This window comes from Diceros bicornis, chromosome 18 (assembly GCF_020826845.1).
Source record: "Diceros bicornis minor isolate mBicDic1 chromosome 18, mDicBic1.mat.cur, whole genome shotgun sequence".
NCBI lineage: Eukaryota > Metazoa > Chordata > Mammalia > Perissodactyla > Rhinocerotidae > Diceros > Diceros bicornis.
In genome coordinates, this window is record NC_080757.1 from 38802793 (window position 1) to 38823338 (window position 20546).

At 54.5% G+C, this 20546-nt stretch overlaps 1 protein-coding gene across 1 annotated transcript in view; it reads left to right on the top strand.

The window, feature by feature from the left end:
• LASP1 (LIM and SH3 protein 1) overlaps positions 1 to 20546 on the top strand; it is a 38880-nt gene that overhangs the window by 13953 nt on the left and 4381 nt on the right. Inside the window, exons 3-6 of the mRNA XM_058560822.1 lie at positions 3034 to 3118; positions 9625 to 9732; positions 18622 to 18775; positions 19137 to 19240. Of these exons, the coding sequence (XP_058416805.1) occupies positions 3034 to 3118; positions 9625 to 9732; positions 18622 to 18775; positions 19137 to 19240 (451 nt within the window). The remainder of the gene's footprint in view (positions 1 to 3033; positions 3119 to 9624; positions 9733 to 18621; positions 18776 to 19136; positions 19241 to 20546) is intronic.

Genomic DNA, 20546 nt, shown 5'->3' on the forward strand with positions numbered 1-20546 from the left:
ATGGCTGATGCCACATGTCTCCCTGCCTTCCGCTGGCCTGGGGTTGGGGGGTTAGGAGACAAGGGTAAGAGATTGGAGGCTCTGGAGCTCCTCTTTAATCTAGTTAATCTGATGCAGGGTTAAAATCCCCCTCTTCTTCCTGCCAGATTAAGTCGAGTCAACATCTAGGCTGGTCCCCCCTTCCCTTCTGATGGGATTAGTGTTCTGGCTGTAGGGGGTTGAGATCTGGGGGTCACAGTGGCTCCAAAGAGAGCATGAAGTACCCACCAACCCCATCCAGAGGCACTGCATGTTGGGGGGTCTCCCGAGACCCTTCTGGTGGAGTGGCGGTTGGGGGTTGTGAACATGGCCTGTAAAGCGAGCTGTCACGTGTGGACCTGTCAGCCTCGCTGTCCAGGAGACGCGCATCGCTGCAGAGGGCCCGTCCGTAGATTGATCGTGTGTGAGGAATAACACAGTGTGTGTAGGAGCCTCGGAACTGCGGGGTGGGGGCGCGTCAGGTGCACGTGTCTGGCTGTCCTTGGGCCACTGGAGCTGGCACGCCGTTTTCACCCTGTACGTTCAGGCAAGTGGGAAACCCCAGGTTTGCAGACTGGCTCCCGAGCACATGTGTTTGCCGAGCCTGCCAGCCACCCTTCCCCACCAAATGCTAACCAGCGCCATTTTCTCAGACTTGACCCTTCAGGTTCTGGGCCAGAGCCGCCCTGGAGGTCTCCATCCCTCTGCTTCAGGACCTGAGCTCCCTCTGCCACATGAGTTCCTACTTACAGACGCTCTCCACACCACACCTGTCACCCCACGATGCCTTCAGAACGGCTCTGATTTGGTGGGAGGGTCATCTCTGAAGCCCTCCCTCTTTGGACCTCTGGGCCAGCCAGTTCTGCTGGAGATCTTACATAGATCCCTCCTGCTATTCTCTGTCTAGTCTCCGGGAACAGACTCCCACTTGATCCTCCCTTTCCCCAGAACTGCTCAGGAATTGTGAATGGAGTTCCTCAGCTGTGGGTGCCCTGGCTTCGTGGAGCTGGGCTAAGCCTGGGGACTGGACCCACAGCCTTAGCTTCACCTTCATCCACGGGCCATTTCTGTTGCCAGCTGCAGGCACCTGTGTTGGCTTTTCAGTCTCCTCCCTCTGCTGGGAGAGCTGTGGGCCTGGGCTGACCTGGGAGGCAGGACCCAGGTGGACAGTGCAGGCTAGGGAGTGGGGCACTGCTGGTGTCACCTAGGTCCAAGACAGTGAAACTAGCTCAGAGGGAAAAGGATTTGTCAAAGCCACCCAGTGACTCAGTCGTAGGGCTAGAGTCCACACTGTGCCGTTTCTAGTCACACCCCCCTTAGTTTAGGTCTCCAAACCCCAAGTCCTGCCCTTCACAAGTGGTGGCCCAGGGGGAAGTCATGTGTTTACAGGTAGCTCTGGTTCCGGGTGGTGTAGGTGGCTGGAGAACGTGCCAGGTTTGTTGAGTGCACAGAGGCAGGAGGGCAGCTCATGTCCAGCTCCAGGGCCAGGGTGGAACGTGCCTGGAAAGAGGCAATCCATCTCTTACCTGGGGACAGCCTGCGAATCAGGAATCTGTCGGTGGTCACAGCTGTGGTGGGGTGTGGTCACCCAGGGCTAAAAATGGCCAGACCTCGGCTCCTGCTCAGAGAAGCCGCCCACCAGTCCCTGAAATAGTTGAGGCTGGTGTAGAGCCCTGACCATGTCACGTCCAGCACATATGCACACACTGCAGTGACTCAGGCTGCCTCTCCTCCAGCTGATTTGCTGGGGGACTTCGTCATGACCCGGGGGATATAGGAGACCCGAGTGCGAGTCCCAGCCCAGCCTCAACACCTGGTGTGACATTTGTTTATTCAACAAATATTTATTGAATACCAGATACTATTCTAGGAGCTTGGGATAAATCAGTGAACACAAGAGACCAAAAAATCCCTCCCCTCATGGAGAAGTAGTGGAGAGAGGATAATAAACCAGTGTGAGAAGTTAATTATTAAGTCAGCCAAGTACCCAGCGCCAGCACAGTGTTCCTCCTCTGGGAAGTAAAGGGGCTGGACTGGATGGTCCTGGAGTCCCTGCAGCCTTGGCTGAGGGCTGCCCTGGCTCTTGCCACCTCCATGTCAGCCCTCTTTCTGGGGATCGGGCCCCTGGTCTGTCCTGTGTCTGGAGATTGGAGGGTTTGGTTCAGGTGCCCGGCCCTGGGGAGATTGTCTGGGTGTGAATCCAGATGCCACCACTTATTGGCCTGTGCCTGGGCCATCTTGTTGAACCTCTCGGAGCCTCAGTTCTCCCACCTGTCAAAGGGGGACGCTGGGGCACTTGTGAGAATTTGATGAACTAAGGCATGTTTGCCCTTAGCACAGGGCAAACATCAACCGTTGTTACAGTGTTGTCATCTGTCACCTGAGCGTGACCTCTTTTCTGGCCTCAAGTTGATCTCTCGCCTCCCGTCCACTTAGGTTGGACCTCGTTAGCCCTTTGAAACATCACTCTGGATGTGTGCATTTTCTCTCGCCACCTCCTCTAGGAAGCCCCCCCTGGATATGAGTGTCCCTTTCCCCTTTACTTCTGTCTCTGTGTCCCTCCTGCCTTCCTCTGCTTGGTTGGTCTCCGTTTGTGGTCTTAGCTGAAAGCTTTGTCCTGACCCCATGCCCATCTTCTGCCCAATCTGGCTGGGCCTCCTGGGTGAACCGGCCCCCTTAACCTCTCTGTGGGGTAGATTCTAAGGCATGGATTATCCTCAAACAAGGGTGATCTGAAACCTTCAGACAGAGTCCCCGTGGCCTCCCTTTGGCTTAGGACAGTTCTCCACGGCCGGCCAGCCGCTCAGGCCTGATGTGTCTTCCCAGTTCAGCTCAGGCTGAGTCTGAGAAACGCTTGCTTCCTCTCAGCCGTGGACCATGGACTGTGGACACCGTGGTCCTGCTGCTGGGGCAAGGGCTGCCCACAGGTAAGGGGAAGTTTCCAGGAGAGAGAGGTCTGTGAGAAGCCCAGAGGTTCCTTCCCCAGAGTGAACCCCCCCTTTTTCTGTCCTGCAGACACTACCCCAAGCAGTCCTTCACCATGGTGGCTGACACCCCGGAAAACCTCCGCCTCAAGCAGCAGAGCGAGCTCCAGAGTCAGGTGAGGGGCGGGGCCAGCGCTGTGGCCTGGGGGTGGGGAGGGCTGTCGTAACCCCTGGATTTGGCAAGGGCCCTTCCCTCTGCGGTTGCTCAGCAAGGCCAAGGTGCGGCCATCCTAGCGCGGGCCTTGTCTCCTGCCCCAACCCTGCACCCAGTTACTTCATATTTCCTAACTTTGTCAAAGGAGCTGGGGAGAGCGTGTTCCCCCTGAAGTGGGTTGGGGAGGTGTGGGCGTCTGATTCCTTCTGCTCTAGGAAATTTCACGTGGGGCCCCTGAAGCCCACTTCCTCCAGGAAGCTGTTCCCCTCTTCCTCCTCTCCACTCACACCCACCCTCACAGGAGGGAACTCACCTCTCCAGGCTCATGCCAGTCTGAGGCTACGCAGCACCCCTCTATAGCCGTGTCCCCAAACCCCTCCACCCCTCAGAGGGCAGGCTGTGAAGGGGACCTTACCCTGAGGCCTGTCCTGCCTTTGTCTCCTTGGGCCTGATTTTCCTGAGCGCCTGCTGGGTGGGGGTGATGGACGCCGTTGCAGTTGGGGAGGAGTCGGGGTTCCTGCCCCACAGAGGCCCTGAGGAATAGACAAAAGGTCTGGAGCCCTGAGACCAGAACAGCTAACTCTGCCTGGGGGTCTGGGGGCCTTCTGGGACAAGCCTGGTCTGGCCTATGGGGCAGGGCCTCAGCAGAGACCCCTGGGGAACATAACCAAGTGGGCAGGGTGCCCAGGGCCAGGCAAGTGTTGTGGAGGATCCAGCTGGGCCATAGAGTGGGATCTCTCCTGATGCGTCAGAGCGAGGCTCCTGCTGCCTGATCCTGACGTGACCTCCCTGGGTCCCTGCCTCCCCGCAGGTCACCTGGGGATGAACCAGCCCTGCTCTGTCTAGGGCTTCACATACCGTCTCTCATTTAATCCTCCAGCCACCCTGTGAGGAGGGGGCTGTTTTTCCCATTGTACACATGAGGAAACAGGCTCAGAGACATTAAGGGACTTGCTAAGATCATAGCGGTGGCAGTAGAGGTAATAACAGTATTCAGGCTAACGTACTGAGTGCTGAGTGCTCTGGGCGTGTGAGCTCCCTTAGTCCTCACAACAGCCCTGTGCTGCTGGCAGGATCACCCCCACCTCCCGGAAGAGGAAGTAGATGCTGATGACTTTGAATGCTGGTCCGTCTGGCTCTGGGACTTGTGTTCTTTCCGGTTTTCCATCCAGCTCCCCGAGGAGAACTGTCTCTACCTTGATAATAAACACGACAGTCCCTTAAGCTGGTGAGAACTTTTGTAGCTTAGCAAGTGCTTTTAGTTACTTCGCCTCGTTTGTCCTTGCCCCGCCTCAGGGACCGGGGCTGCGAGAGGCACACACTAAGTGAGGCTGTAAGACCTGGTCTTCACTCCGGAGTACAGTGACCTCGCCCGTGTGCAGCCATGGTGGGGTTTGGGGCTTGGGCCTCCCGTGCGGCCCACAGTGATGGGGAGCAAGTGGGGAAAGCTGGGTTTCTCCCTCGCAGCAGCTCATATGTGCCAGCCTGGGCCCCACCAGCTGTGGCGTGAAAGCTGCACTTCCTGGGGAGCACGTGTGGTTACCAGACCTCTGCCGCCCTCAGGCCGGGTGGCCCAGCTGGCAGGAAGGGAGGTTGAGACAGCCCTGGGGCCTGGGCCTGGTCTACACAGGGGAGATTCTGGCCACGCCCTGGCTACCCACCCAGACTCCCCATCCTATAGGGAGCCCACTAGGGCCAGAGATGGAGGGGACTTCACGGGGCAGGCAGGCCAGAGCATCGCAGGGTGACCTGTACTCACCCCAAAGCTTGAGAGGGGCAGTCAGAACCCTGAGTGGTGGGAGTCCCATCAGAGGGACCTGGAGGAAGCACCTCTTGCATGGGGTCTGAAGGCTCCTCTGCCCCCAACCTGCGCCCTCTGCTCCCCGGGCCTGGCCCGCTGCTCACCTCCTGGGTTTCCAGGCCCCTGTCTCTCAGGCAGGCTAGGAACATCATGAGAGTGGCAGTCACTCTTCATTAGGTCCTCACTGAGGGCCATGCGCTGATCTCATTTAATCCTCACAAGCTCCTGAGGAAGGAGGGACTCTGTTATCCCCACTGTGCAGATGGAGATACAGGCTTAGAGAGGCCCTGCCACTTGCCCAGAGGCAGACTTCAAGCCCTTTGCTCTTACAGTTCTGCAGCTGGGGCACCCAGCCTGGTGCTCTCCACGCCCAGCCTCGTGCTCTCATCCTTGGGATGCACCAGTCACCAGCCGTGCTTGGGGACTTGTAGAAGGCAGCCCCACCCAAGGGACTTTTCATTGGCAGTTCTGGGTGGGACCCAGGAATCCTCAGGGCTGGAGGCTCGGGTAGGCTGACAGTGGAGATGAGGGCCTTGCCCTCTTTGCAGGCCTGGTTTTGCCTCCCTTCCACCTCCCCAGCTGTGGTCTAAGCCTGACTGCCTGCCTCTCAGCTTTTTCTCCTCCCGCTAAAATGGGGACGGCGAACCCCAGTTGCCTCGAGGTCTGGGGCTGGGCCTGGTGCTCTGAGGCTTGGAAGGGCTGAGTGGGCCTGGCTGGGGGTGGTGACAGGTTCTGGTTCCTGTGGTCCCTGTGGGGGCAGGGCCAGCTAGAGCCGCCTGTGGCTGCAGGAAGGGAAGTGGGAGCCTCCTCTGCCTGCCCTGCCCCACCTCACCAGGGTGTCAGCTGGTGTCTTTCCAGGGCCCTTCCTGGGCCTGCGTTGATGTATCTCAGCCCTTCTCAGTCTCTGGGAAGCTGCCTGTGCTATTTCAACTTTATTTGTTTTCCTGTCTCTAGATTGGTTCCCAAAATGCTACTTTGGGTGTCTGGGACACCTGGAGCCTCCCCTGCGGGGGAGGTAACCACAGAGCCAACCAGAAGTGACCCCTCTGGGTGGTCCTGCCCAGGCCTGGCTGAGCCAGGCAACTGGCATCTGGGGCCCAGCTGCCCCCACATCCCCCTGCCCAGGGCAGCTGTCACCGCCCCCCAGGCTGCGTAGAGGCAGCAGCTTTGGGCTGGGGCTGAGCTGGGGTGTCTGTGCGGCCCCCTGAACCCAGGCAGAAGTGCAAGGAGAGAGTCTATGTCATTTTCTCCCTCATCGTCGTACCTCCATGGTGCCGAGCTGTCCCAGCACAGTGTGGCAAGTGCCACAGGGGATAGGACTGTAGCAGAGCCCATGCCGTGCCCCGGGGCAGGGTTCCCACTCTCCAGGCTTGGAGCCTGTGACCAGCAAGGCAGGCAGCATACCTGTGTCACTCTTGTCTGAGCCGGCTGAAGGTCAAATCCTGGGTCTGCCACCACTAGCTGTGTGACCATGGGCAAGTTATTTAACCTCTCTGAGCCTTAGTGCTTCATCTGTAAAATGGGGGTCACAAAAGGTTGTGAGGATGTTAGTATATATTAGGCGTTTAGAACATTTCCTGGCTTAGAGTTAGCACTCAGTAAATGTTCACTATTGCTGTTCTTCTGGAAAGGAGAGGAAATGGAACTTGGGCGTGATGCAGCTGAGGAGTAGACCTTTTGATGATTGCTTCCAGAACGGACCTTTTTCGTTAGCTCTCCTCCCCATCTGTGTGTCCAATTTTAAAACGGATTTCCTTTTTGTTAGAAGGGGTGGGTTACGTAGTATGTGGGCTCAGCACATAGTAGGCACATGATAAGTGGAAATTGTTGGCATAGTATTTTTTTTCAATATATATATATGTTTTTAAAGTCGTGACCTTTCCTCTTCTGTTGGGTCAGCAGGGCAGTTATTTTCCAAATTATGCTGCCTGTTTGTTTGGAGATTTTGTGTCTATTCAGTTCATTCATCATTCACCCAAGAAACACTTATTTGTACCTGCTATCTCCTGGGATGCGTGATGAACAAGCTAGGTCCAGGGGGAATAATTCATAAATCTACATATAAAAAGTTAGAGCTTCGTTGGTGGTGGTGGTTGGGCCTGAGGAGCCTCAGGCATCAGTCCTGGCCCTGCCTGGGGCTTTTCCAGGATGGGAGGCCCAGGCGGCTCCCAGGCACGAGTCCTCCGGCCACAGCTCTGACCCTGCCAACAGCTGGGTTGCGTGGCCTTGGGCAGGTCCCTTCCCTCCTCAGAGACCCCTGTCACGTCCCCGTGGGCTATCTCAGATGCGAGTCAATACTCCTGCTTGGGTGACAAGGGACTCCTGATGGAGGGGCTCCAGGCTCCCCACCCTTTACCTCTGCCACCCGCTCCAGCACCAAACAGCCTCTTAGAGAGTCTTCCCCACCTCGATTCTCCATAGTCAGGGCCTGCTGGTGCTTAAAAATGGTCGCAAACTCCAGAGCTGGGAGGGCTTTTAGACATCAGCTCGCCAGCCCTGCTCAGAAGACTCAGAGAGGTGGACTGACTTGCCTAGGGACACACAGCGAAGTGGTGCCGAGCCCAGGCCGCAGTCCTTTCTGGGCACCACTCCACCCAGCTCCGCCCTCTCTGGGCCCGCTGTGCCAGGAGTGACATGAATTATCCTTCCCCAGCAGGGAGGGAGAGGCAGTTCCTAAGCCTGGGAACCAGCTGATGTCACTGCAGTGTCGCCATGGCGATTATTACCCTGGATTAGGGGCCTGACCTGGAGGCCAAGAAGTAGAGGGAGGATTGGGGACTGGTGTTTCTTCAGCATTTTAAGGTTGGCAGAGCGCTTTCACACTTACCTTATCGGGACATACTGAGCCCTGCCATGGGCTGCTTTAGAGCCACTGAAATCTGCACCGCTGACTAGAATGGGTATTATGATCCCCATTTTACAGATGTGGAAACTGAGGCCCGAGAGGTTAGGTCATTTGCCTAAGATCACTTAGCAAGTGGGAGATTGAGCCTGGGTTATCAGCTCCCCCTGCTCTTTGCCCATGCTTGGCGATAGGAAGTCCCCTCCCCATATTTTAACTGATTCTTATAACTGCGCTTTTACAGGTGAGGAAACCTAGGCTGGAGGTTTTCGATTTGGGGCTTCTGCATCTGGAGCAACGTCTTTTTGACTCTAAGTGCCTTACCTTCCCTGATGCCCCTTTCCCAGAGGGTTCCCCCCCAACACTAATCGTTGCCTTCTGGCCCAGGCCTTCCCAGAAGAGCTGATGCTAGGCAGTTCTGGGCCCTCTGGATGGGTTGGAACCTGTATCCACTGCATTAACTTCCGGTCTGGTGGGAATTGGCACATCTAGGCTTTCGTTTTTAGTCTGGATCAGAACAAAGGAGGTTCTGAAACCTTTTAGGAAGAAGAACCCCATGGATGGGTGAGCTGGGGCTCCAGGGGACGAACAAGGACCCCTGACCCCTGGGGGATGTGCAGAGGAACTGACAGGTATGGCCATGGCTGCATATGTGTGTGTGGTCGGTCTGGTCAGAGTGCAGCTCAGCGCTGCGGCCAGATGACTCTAGGCCTGGGAGCTGCCTGGGCTTGTCATCCTGGAAATTCCCAAGGTCCCGGGCCTCATGTCCTGGGCTGACCTGCTTCCACAACAGTGCAGCCCCCATGGAGGGAATCCAGGCAGCTGGTGGGGTTTGGAACAGCTGGCTGCCGAGGTGGACAGTGAAGACTGTGGAAGCCAAGGAACGTTTCTCTGTCTCATGGGCATTTCCAGCCTCCATTCTGTTCTTCAAAACCCCCAGAGGAGGACAAGATATTCCTCATATTTCAATCCCTTTCGTGTTCGGGAAGTCCTTTCTGATATCTGACTTGAGTCTCTCTAGTGCTGGAGTTTCTGTGGAGTTCTCAGGAGAGGACGGCAGTGGTGAGGTGGCAGGGCTTTTCCCCGGAGCTTGGACCCCTGTTCTGAAGTGCTGTCTGTCTCCCACCAATTTCATCCCCTCCTGTGGCGTTGACCTCAGAAGCCGGCCTGGCAGGCTCCAGGCAGCCGCCGGGGCCTGTCAAAGGCTCATTGATTGAGTCTTCCGAATGGCTGTCTCACCGCCCTCCTTTCTGGATGCCAACTTTGTCCCTTGGCACATCCCTCACTCAGCTGGTCAGTTGAAAACTCCCCCGGGCTCTCGGCGGGTAGGGCCACTTCCTGGCTAGGGTGAGGGCTGGGGCGGTCTTTGGAGCTCTGGAAAGAACCTTCTTCCTATAGCTTTCAGGCAGGATGGGCCAGTGTTGAGGGGTCAGGAGTCAGGCAGACAAGGGTTTGCATCCTGGTGGCTCTGGACTTTGGCTGCAAAGCTATGTGACCTTGAGCATGAGACTTTGCCCCTCTGTGGCTCAGTGGCCTTATCTGTAAAATGGAGCTAATAATAGTCTATAGTAAGCCTCACATGCAATAGTTCATGTAAAGCATTTGGCACGTGCCTGCCACTCAGAATGCACTGGATGCATACTAACAGGTTATTATTATTGTGTAACACTTTTTGACCAAGGCTTCTGCTTTGAGTTGGGGGGTGGGGTGGATTCCGCGTCAGCATCTCTCTCCTGGCTGGTTGCTACCTCAGAGGTGGCCACGGGCTGGGGCCCTCTCTGCTCCCCTTGGCTTGACTCCAGTCCCTCGCCCCTTGGTCCTCCAGGTGCGCTACAAGGAGGAGTTTGAGAAGAACAAGGGCAAAGGCTTCAGCGTGGTGGCAGATACACCTGAACTCCAGAGAATCAAGAAGACCCAGGACCAGATCAGTAACGTAAGCTCCCCTGCTCCCCGTGGTTCCCGTGCTGACCGCTGCCCTCCCTTCCTGTCCCCTCCCTGCCAGTCTGGCAGACATGAATGAGGCCAGTTCTCTGCGCCCCCTGCTCTCCTGGGCGGGCCTGGCTGGCGGCTGCTTGAGCAGAGGGAAGGGAAGGATTTGGGGTTCCCAGATGCCTTTTCTCTGTGCACCCTCAAACTCCCCCTTTGCCACCCTCTGCCCACATGGCATTTCCACCTTGAAAGGACTGTACTTTTTGGGGGGGTGCAGGGAGGGCCTTATGTGGTAAATTACCCCCCACTCTCTCTAAAGTTTTTTTTTTCCTGGTTATGGTGGGTGTTAGGGTCCAGACTGGCTGTTTTGTCTGAGCACAAAGGTCAAAACTGGGTAGCAGGGGTGGGGAGGGGCCAGCCTCCCCCTTGTCTGCCTCTGGGTGCTGACTTGCAGTCATTTCCGCCCTCCCTCAGCCTCCTCCCCCACCTCGGCTTACTCTTCCTTCCTGTGTAAAAACCCCAGCTGGCTTTGCCTGTTGGCCCCGCACCCCCTGACCTAGGCCGTCCTGGGCCCGGGTTGGTCAGCAGTGTCTGGCTTTGGCAGGGCTGGGTGTGGAGAGTGGGCGGTGGATCGACGGGCCCCATGGCACCTGTGGCCAGGGAACAGGCCTCGATTTCCTGCTTGGCAGAGCCACAGACCAGCAGCCTGTGTGGCTCTGGGCTTGTGGGGAGGCTGCCTAGAGGACTTTGGGCATGTGGGGGCAGGGCGCTGCTGTGAGCCACAAGCACAGGATATGGGCCACAGACCGGGTACGGGGTCCTGGGCACAGAGCGGCAAGGTGTGCCCAGCCAGCCTGGGCTGGGAGGTCCTACAATTGAAGGACTAGGCAAGCAGTCTTCATGTCTGTAACAAGAAGGGGTTGGCGAGTTGCCCAGTGTTCCTCTGAGTGAGGGACTGGGGATAGAGGCTGGGAGAGGGCCTAGGTTTCAGGTAGCCCACTCAGGATACAACCCCCCAGGCTCCACATCCCTCCCCATCCCTCCACCCAGCCTCCTTGGTAGGACAGCCCTTCTGGAGGTTGGCTGGGGGCTGTGCTTAGAGTGGGTTCCAGCAGTGGCTCAGTTGGACTTCATGAGCCAGGGCCCAGGCCAGCAGAACGAGCCATGCCCAAGACTGTGGCTTTCACACTTTGACTGCAACCTACAGCATGAAATACATTTTACACCATGACCCACCAAACAGGCATGCTTATTTATTTAGCGAGAAAACAGAACCGATCAAAACTTTCATGAAAGAGTCCTTACTGCTTGGAGGTCATTCAGATATTCTCTGTTCTGTTTTATTTTGTAAAGATGCTGGTTGCAGACGCAGCTAGATGGGTTTCACAACTAGGTTGTTGACCTGCAGTTTGAAATTCGTGGCTTGAGGAAATGGAGTGCTTCCCTTGGGCCAGGAGGGTATGCCTCCAAGGGCTCTAATTCTCTCCCGGGCCGTCTCAGTTGCTTCTCCATCAGTCTGGGCCTGGCCTCACCCCTAGAGCTTCCCTCCTGTTGCCCAGACCTCTGAAGGGTGAAGAAGGGGTAAAGGAGGTCTGTGTCCTAGAGGACCTGAGAGTCGGTGACTGCAGGAAAGTGGGAGGGGGCCAAAGCCGTGGGTGATGGGGAAAACCTGGGGTGGCCCACAGAGCTGGCATCTTGACTCTTCAGCCTCTGTGGCTTTTCACCACGAGGCCTCTTGTCTTTTATCGTTGACGCTTGCTCCCCGTCTACAACCTCAACCCCCACACACATTCACTCATTGCTTCCAGCCTGTGGGTTTTACAGGGGAGGAAACAAGCAAGCCCAGTCATTGCTGCCTCCCTTTCTGGAAGGCTTCCAGAATACTCCACATCCAGCCTGTTGCACCTACTCTTCCTCCCTCCCCCACCCCCTCATTATTGGAGGTGTTGTCTGAGGAGCCCTGGTAACAGAACTCAGTGTGGCCAAGACATCCACACCTCGGGAGATAGCCATCTTATCATTAACCGCAGGGCTGCAATTAGCTGATTGTCTTCTGCTCCTAGGTGGGGGAGGTGACTTGAATCTGACCTGGTTCTGCTTTTGCAGCTCTAGCTGGGACCTGTGAGGTGTGACCACAAAGCTGGAAGACTCGGTTTTAGTGAGTGCTGTTAGTCTGTCGAACGTGGGCCTCCAAACAACTGGACTAGAATCACTTGGGAAAGTTTATTGAAAATGCAGACTCATAGGCCTGGTCCCCAGGCCGCCTGAGGCAGCATCTCTGGGAATGTGGCCCAGGAACCAGCATTTTAAACATTCTCTGTGTTGTTGTGGTGCTCACGGAAGTCTGAGAACCATCACCTAAGAGTCTGAAAAAGCTTCACCAAGGCCTGAGTCACAGGCGCCAGGCCTGGCCGCATCCCAGAACCCCAAGGGAACTTTAAACCACACTTAGAGCCATTAAGTTGTCCCATCTCCACAAGAGTTTTGGGAAAGATAGTGTTTAGAGCCCCACCTTTTGTTTTGTATCCAAAATAGTATTCCTGTATGTAGCTTGTCACTCACTTCCCAGGTTAGCACCAAATGGCTCCTAGCTATTTCCAGAGGTCAGACCATCCTGCAGAGAGATGAAGATTTGCCTCCCTGGAGAAAGATGCTGCAGACTAGGGGGTTCACCAGCAAAAGCATTTTAAAAACAAGTGTCTGGGCTCCCTGAGTGGTGTTTAAATGCTTTGGATGTGTGCGGACTGTCTTCAGTCCTGGTGAGAGGCGAGATGGTGAGGTGGGGAGAGCCAGTGAGAGCAGGAATCCCAGCTTCCGTCGTGCAGCAATCGGGTGGGCCTCGCTGAGCCCCGGTTTCCTCATCTGTAAAAATGAGGGCCCTGGGCCCTACCTTAAAAGGTGGTTTCGAGGAAAATGTCAAGTGCTTGGCATTTGATAAATACTGTCCATTATTATTACTTTAAAGGCAAGTCTGTCTGCCTTCTACATTGTGGCTGAAGGAGGGACATGGAGTAAAGTTTGGCTGAAGTTTGGCCATTGTCTAGTTCTGAGAATGTGTGGAAAATTATGAGGCAAGATACTTGTAACATCTACATCTGTGGTGAGTAATTGTGTCTTCATTAAAGGCATCTAAAGGGGTGAGAAGCCAGGGCCGCATGCTATGGGGTGAAGTTGATCCTTCAGGAATCCTGGCCTTCGGTCACGAGCTCCAATGGCTGAGAAACTTGAATTGCTAAGGCCACCTTATAGGAGCTGCTGCTTTCAAGTAGAGAAGCTCTGCTTTTATTTACCTACGTATTTACTTATATATTGATTTTCTGTATATAATTTTGTGTCTTTTAACTTCTTCTGTGAAACATAACACGCAGTAACACATAGAGTGAACACCTGTGTACTCACCATGCAAGTCAAGAAATAGAACATTACCGCACTGCAGTCAAAATAGTCTTCGAAGTGTTAAAAACATAACTCTCATGTAGTGAGCACCTATCATGTATTTAACTTAATTATCAGGAACCAGCTGGAGGATATGACAGGCAGAGATGATGCCTAGTCAGTGAAAGAAAGTGCTGGATACAGTTAGATACAGAACTGGGTAATGTCCTGCCATGGGCTGTAGAACTGGTTAATGTCCTACAGGACCATAACCGTAAACTTTTGAGATATGCTTGCTACAGGCAGAAATCCTTCGTATTTCTAACAGTCAGAAATAATTAGCTTGTATTTCTGAAGTTAGCTTCAGTCTTTAGAGTGCGGGCCTAATCAGTAGTAAATGGTGAAGCCAAACAAAATTCCGTCCTCAGAGTCAAATGGCCTGTAGGCAGGCTTGTTGGACAGCCCTGAAGTTTAATTTTTGAAACCTTGTGCTATTCTTTTCTTTATAGTTTTATTATGTAACTATGCATTTCTAAACACTATAGTTGTTTTTCCTGATTTTGAACATATAGTATGTATTCTTTTGTGTCTTGCTCCCTTTGGGCAGCATTGGGTTTAAAGATTCATCTACACGTTTGCATGTTCATTCTTTTTCATTGCTGTATAGTATTCCACTTAATGCTTATACCTCATTTCATTGATTCTGGTGTTGAGGGACATTTGGATTGCTTCCACGTGCTCTGGACAACCTCATACATACTTCCTTGTATTAACATGGAGTGGAATTGCTGGGTCTCAGAGTGTATGTTCCTTCAACCTTACCAGATAATGCTGAACTATTTTCCAAATGGCTGTACTGGTTTACCCTCCTGCCAGCAGTGATGAGAGTTCCCCTGGCTCTACATCCTTAGACTTGTTCATCTTAGCCATTTTTGATTGTGTATCATGGCATCTCATTGTGGTTTTAACTTGCATTTCTCTGATAACTAATGAAGTTGAGCACAGATTTACATTTGTTTTAAAAACAAAATATTGTTAGTCTCTAATAAGGAGCAGTATTGCATGGTGGTTGAGGACTAAGGATCTGATGTTAGGACTGGATTCTGCCTAACCACCACTTACCCACCCCTTGAGCCTTGGTTTCCCCATCTATAAAAGGGGGATGATGGTGATACACTGCTCTTGGGCTGGCTGAGGAAAGGAAATGAGTAATGCCTGTCAGGGCACAAAGTAGGCCCTCAGCAAATGGGACACATTGTTATAAAAAGTAGACTCTGGCTAGTGAGTTGATTATTCCATTCAAAGCCTGATGTTCCCTCCTTAGCCGTGATGTGGAATCATGTGAGAGCATCGTGTGGAGAGTCAGACTGCTATTTTCCACCACAATCAGGAGAAGGGGGTTCAGAAAACAGAACATCGGCTAGTGGAGATGTGTTTTCTTTAGCTTTGGAATGGACCTGGAGTCCTGGCTAGCAGGGGCCTGGGTGTGTGGGGAGGGTCCTTAGGCCTGGGCCCCTCAACCCACATGCACTTGGATCTTGTGGGCACAGAGCATGATGTCCTTCCCCAGGGGCCCAGGACAGTTCGTAAGCTGGGGCTCTGCCAACGTTTCTGGGCTGTGGTGACCCCCTTCAGGGCGCTTAGAAGATCAGACTGTGTTGAGCTTGGAGCAGGGATCAGCTGGGCCCTTGGAGTCTAAAATGTTTCTTTCCCTTTCGGATGTGCTAACACCCTTTAATGTGCCTATTGGAGAGTGAAAGGGGTGCTGTTGATGTTTATCCAGAACAGAAGACGTGAACTGGGGCTAGGAACGTGGTCACCCTGCTCCACGCCTGCCCTCAGGAAAAGGCTGTCTAGCTGTGACTTTGTCCTCGTGTGACCAGCCTCGGCCCTTGTTGAGTAATGGAAGCTCTGCCTCGGGGAATCATTTTGCTTCTGAGCCTCGTTTTCCTCTTCTGTAATTGGGAATTAAAATGTACCTGTCCAACTTATGTTTTAGGGTGATTATCGTCAGGGCCGAGGGAGATAATGTGCATAGAGCTTTTATGAACTTAGTGTGAAGAGTTGAGCAAACGTGAAGATTATGAATAATAACAGGTGGTACCTGCATGGGTGGTGAGGAGGGTTCTTTTGTGTTCAGGCAGCTGCTGCTCCATCCACCCGGGTCACCAGGCCCTGATTTTAAATATTTATCCACGTGTGGTGGCATGTCCGTACTTGCTTTCAGCTCTAGTTTGGTTAGGTTCCTGGAGCTGGTCAGGAGCCCCAGGGCCACCTGGGAGCGGATGGTACCTTGGCCTTGTTTACAGATGAGGAAACTGAGGCACAGAAGGGAAAGGGCTCTCCCAGGGTCACAAGAGTAAGTGAAGGGCTCATGATCTCCCGGGGACGAGGCACGGGAGGGACGCTGCTGCCCGTGGTGAGATTGAGTCTGTAGGACACGGATAGAAGATGGCACCCTGGGACCCAGACATGCCCTCTTCCCCAGGGCTCTCGGTCACCCTGTCACTGATGCAGATAGAGTCACACCCAGAGAAGAGGGCTGTCACCCAGGGTAGCTGGGCCCCCAGTACAGGCCCCGTCCTCCACATATGTGCTTTCCCTCCCCGGTCACCGGCTCCCGGGTCAGGCCTCTTTTCATTAACAGAAAGTAAACATAGGAAGCTGACCTTGCCCACCCCCAGGACAGAAGTCGAAGGGCAGTTGCTTTGTGAGCTTAGAGCCTCAGGAGAGATGTCCCCTCTCCTTGTCCTCCCCCACCCACCAGGGGATGGGGGTCACTGAGAGAGAATGACTTCACACCCTTGTCTTAGAAATCAGAGAGCAGGGCCCTGGCCCTGTGTCTGAGGACTTCACCCCTGGGTGCCCTTCCGGGTGGGAGTTGAGGGGACCAAGGGTGTTTCAGGCTGCCCAGGGCTGGCTGCTGCCCCTCAGGAATAGGCTCAGCCTACTTCACCATTTGGGCGTGGGTTGCTGCTTGGGCTTGAAGGGAATGAGCAGGGAGAGGAGGGGCTGGTCCTGACCCAAACGCCCAAGTAAGGCGCTCTCTGCCTCCAGCCTGGACCCGTCCTGGGCTTTGCTGCTGCCCTGCCTGTCCTCCCAGCCCCGGCTGCAGGGAGTAACTGTCATCCAGCCAGCAGAGGCCGCGCCTGTAGACCTTTAGCCCAGCTACTAACGTGTAAGCCCTGCCCAGCCTTGTGTGACTTCTTGCCCTCCTGGCAAGGTGAACGCCCAGGAGCAGGAGAGAAGGCAGCAGAGAAAGTGGGAGTGGATGGCCCAAGGGTCTTGCCTTGGCTGGGACAGCTGTGGTCAGACCTGGGCCAGGGGCTTCCAGGGCACAGGCTCGCTGGTGCCTTCTGCTCCAGGAAACAGGACGGGCTTTGCCCTCTCCTGTCCCTGATCCCCTGTTCCCACCCCGTTTTCCACTGGGAGACTCGCAGGGCAGGATCCTGGTGAACAGGAAGTGAGAACCAGCTTCCAGGCAGGTGGTCTGTGGCCTCGAGAGAATGCAGGGCCTGGGCCTGCCTGAGACGGGACATTTCCCTCAGTGTCCTGCTTTCCACTGAGGGTGAGGGGTGCCACTCTGTCACTCTGTCCCGCTTCCTCCCCGCTGACCCCCCGGCCAGCCCAGCACTCCCGGAACACCCAAACCATGGCCTCAGCACCTTTCCTTGGTTGCTCCCCTCCCCAACAGTTTCCTCTCGGAAAAGTGAACAGACCCCACCAGGGGTCTTCAAGGTGGGGTACGGGCACCCTGTGCCACCGAGAGCACGGGGGGAAACCTTAGAACTCCTGGCTCTGGTTCTTTTTCATCTCAGCCTTTTTTTAATTCATATTTTTTGTGTAAGTTTTACAGTATACATTCCATATGTGTAAAGTGATACTTGTATGTAATTTATAAAATAGATGTAATTTGGGAGGATTGTGCTAAAACATATTTTACCAACAGGAGTGTGCAGAGTATTTTGGCAAGCAGAGGTCTGCAGACTTTTTCTGTAAAGGGCCGGAGAGGACATATTTTAGGCTCCGTGGGCCACAGAGCCTCTGTCGCAGCTGCTCAGCTCTGCAGTTAGAACAGGAAAGCAGCCATGGGTAATAGGTAAACGAGTGGGTGTGGCTGCGTTCCAATAAAACTTGATTTCTGGACATGGAAACTTAAATTTCATAGAAATTTCATGTGTCACAAAATATAATTCCTCTTGATTTTTTTCCCCCCAAACGTTAAAAAAATGTAGAAATCATTCTTGGCTTGTGAGCCCTGGGACCACAGTTTGCCAACATCTGCTCTTGAGTCTGCTTTGGACTCACCTGGGGAGCTTTTTAAAAATGCATATTCCAGGGCCAGCCCCGTGGCTTAGCGGTTAAGTGCGTGCGCTCCGCTGCTGGCGGCCCGGGTTCAGATCCCTGGCGCGCACCGATGCACCGCTTCTCTGGCCATGCTGAGGCTGCGTCCCACGTACAGCAACTAGAAGGATGTGCAGCTATGACATACAACCATCTACTGGGGCTTTGGGGGAAAAAATAAATAAGTAAAAAAAAGAATTATTAAAAAAAATAATAATAAATAAAAATGCATATTCCAGAACCGTAGCCCTGATTTTGTAGATTCTATGGGAGGCCCTGGAACCTGCATTCTCATAAGCAGCTCAAGTGGGTAGGAAGCAGATAAACTGAAGACCAGATTTTAAGAAATGCAATACTAGAAGGTCTCCAGGGTCCTGATCCGTTCAAAGCAGCCAGCCCTTGCTGGGTACTGGGGCTTCTCCACGCCTCTTTTTGCCCATTTTCGAAAGCTGACGAGAGGAGGAACCCATCTCCAAGATAATGACCCACCTTCAGGGAGGGTCTGGCATTTCTTGTCCCGGGATGCTGGGGTCCTCAGCAGAGCGTCCCTGGGCTCTGGCCTTTGAGATCACGTCCACAAGAGGCAGAAACCTCTTCCCAGGGCCTAACGATTTAGAGCACAGCCTCTGCAGTCTGCTTGATCTTGGGCAACGCACTTTGCTTGTTAGTGCCTTAGTTTCCTTCTTGTCTGTGAAATGGGGGCTGTAATATACCCCCTATAGGTGCTGACCAGGTAAAATGAGCCGGGATGTGGAACTCCCAGCACAGTGCCTGGCACCTAGGAAGTGCTTGGTAAACAGGAGTTGCTGCTGTTGCTGCTGTTGAGGAGGGCGGGAGGGGGCAGACCCCAGCCCCTGCCACAGGCACATAAAAATAACCGCTCACATCTGTCTGGTGCTTTAGTTTACATGGACCTGTTACCTTGTCATCTCATTGCCTCTTCCAGCAACACCTGAGGTTGACACCAGTGTCCCATTTTACAGAGGTGGAAACTGAGGTTGGGCAAGGTTAAGTAGCTTGCCCAATGGCATACTGCTGGTGAGCAGTACGAGAACCTGGCTCTCTGCCTGGAGCCCTCCAGGAGTCTCTCCCATCTGCAATCTGGAGTGGCAACAGAAGGGAGCTTTGGTTGGTTTGCTGTGAGTCCTTCACCGAGTGCTTTCTGCCCCTGCAGATAAAATACCATGAGGAGTTTGAGAAGAGCCGGATGGGCCCCAGCGGGGGTGAGAGCATGGAGCCTGAGCGCCGAGATTCCCAGGGCAGCAGCAGCTACCGGCGGCCCCAGGAGCAGCAGCAGCCGCCTCACCACATCCCAACCAGCGCCCCGGGTGAGTGTGAGGCCTGTGGGGGCAGAGGACCTGAGGCCAGGCCAGCTACAGGGTGGGAGGAAGCCGCGTTTACACACACACATACGCAAGTCCTTGGGTCCCATCCCCACTGAGGCCGTGAGCACCGGGGTCAGGCCTGTGCTGGGCCCCCAGAGTGATGGGGGAGACACAGCCCCTGCTGTAGAATACGCAGCACCAGCAGATGAGCACATACAGACATAAGCTCTTGAGAAGTGGGGGTTGAGCAACGGTGTGGGGGTGGAAATACATGATATGGGCTTTGTGGAGGAAGGGAGGGGGCTCTGGGAGGGCCTGAGTTTGGCAAGACAGTTTCTGAGCCCCATCTCCTCCCATCTCCCAGTTTACCAGCAGCCCCAGCAGCAGCAGCCGGCGCAATCCTATGGTGGCTACAAGGAGCCTGCAGTCCCAGTCTCCATACAGCGCAGCGCCCCAGGCGGGGGCGGGGTGAGTAGCCCCGGCCAGAGCAGCGAGGTGGGCGGTTGGAGGTCAGAGGCCTGAGGAGGCCAGAGGTGGGTGGGCCTAGGGAAGGCCTCCTGGACATAGCTCATGGATTATCCTTAGAGCCCTGCCCCCCAGGAGGCTGCGTCCCCTGACCCTTGACCCCAGATTGTCATCTGCAGGTGGTAGGGATCCCAGCCTCTGCAGGGTGGTGTAGTGGGCAAAGCCCTGGGCTGGGACTGGGGCCCTGTGTTATAGGGCAAGTTACCTTGGGCAAGTCACACCACCACCACCACCACCACCACCACCCCCGCCCAAATTTCCTTACTGCAGCTACCCGGGAGCACACGAAGCACCTTTCTGCTTGGGGCCTTTCAGACCTGGGCCCCGCTCCCCACTCTTTGTGAGGATGACTCCCCCGTGTCCTTCAGATCTCAGCTTGCTCTGTCTCTGAGGGGCCCTCCCAAACTACTCCATGTCACCTGGTGTCCCCTGACGTTTCTGTCCCTCTTCCACTGGTTTCCTTCAGAGCACTTTTTCCAACTTCAAACAGTTCTCTGTTAACTTCTGTGTGTGTGTCCCCCACTGGACTTGAAGCTTCCTGTGCGGGCAGGGCAGTGTCCCTTTGGGTCCCCTACTCTGAGCCAGACACAGAACAGCACTCGTCAACGTTGCTGAATAACTGAACGAGCAGAGTAGGGAGCGGGCCGGGGTCAGGCTTCCCCGTCCTTAGAGTTGAAGTCCCCGGTCTGTAAGTCCTGCTACTCACCCCGCTGTGGGTGCAATGAGCCCCCAGTCCTGAGCTCCTGGCCGAGCTCAGCTCCCCTGTGCTGGGTGCCTGGGAATTCAAAGTAGCTCATGTAGGAGCAGGAGAGACAATACTCAGAGAAATAAAATAGCCTGAGATAAGTGGCCTGCAGGAGCCTCATGCTCTGGACACATAGATGAGGGAGTGTCAGTGCCAACTGGGGTGCTAGGCGGGCCCAAGAGGTCGTCCAAAGGGTGAGGTTCCAGATAGACCAGCCAGTCCTTCGAATACTCACTGAACCTTTCCTGGACGCGAGGGATTTGGCTCTGAATAAAAGTCCACCATCCTGCCCTCTTGGAGCTTCATTCTTTTCAGGGAGACAAATAAGAAGGCAATAAATAAGTAGGTATATACTGTAAGGTCTGTGAAGAAAGAGACAGCAGGGCGAGGGGAGAGAGAGCAGCAGAGTCCTTAATAAAGTGAAGGAGTGAGCAGTGCAAGGAGAATAGCAAGTGCAGAGGCCCTGAGGCAGGAATATTCTAGGAAAGTTCAAGGACCAGCCAG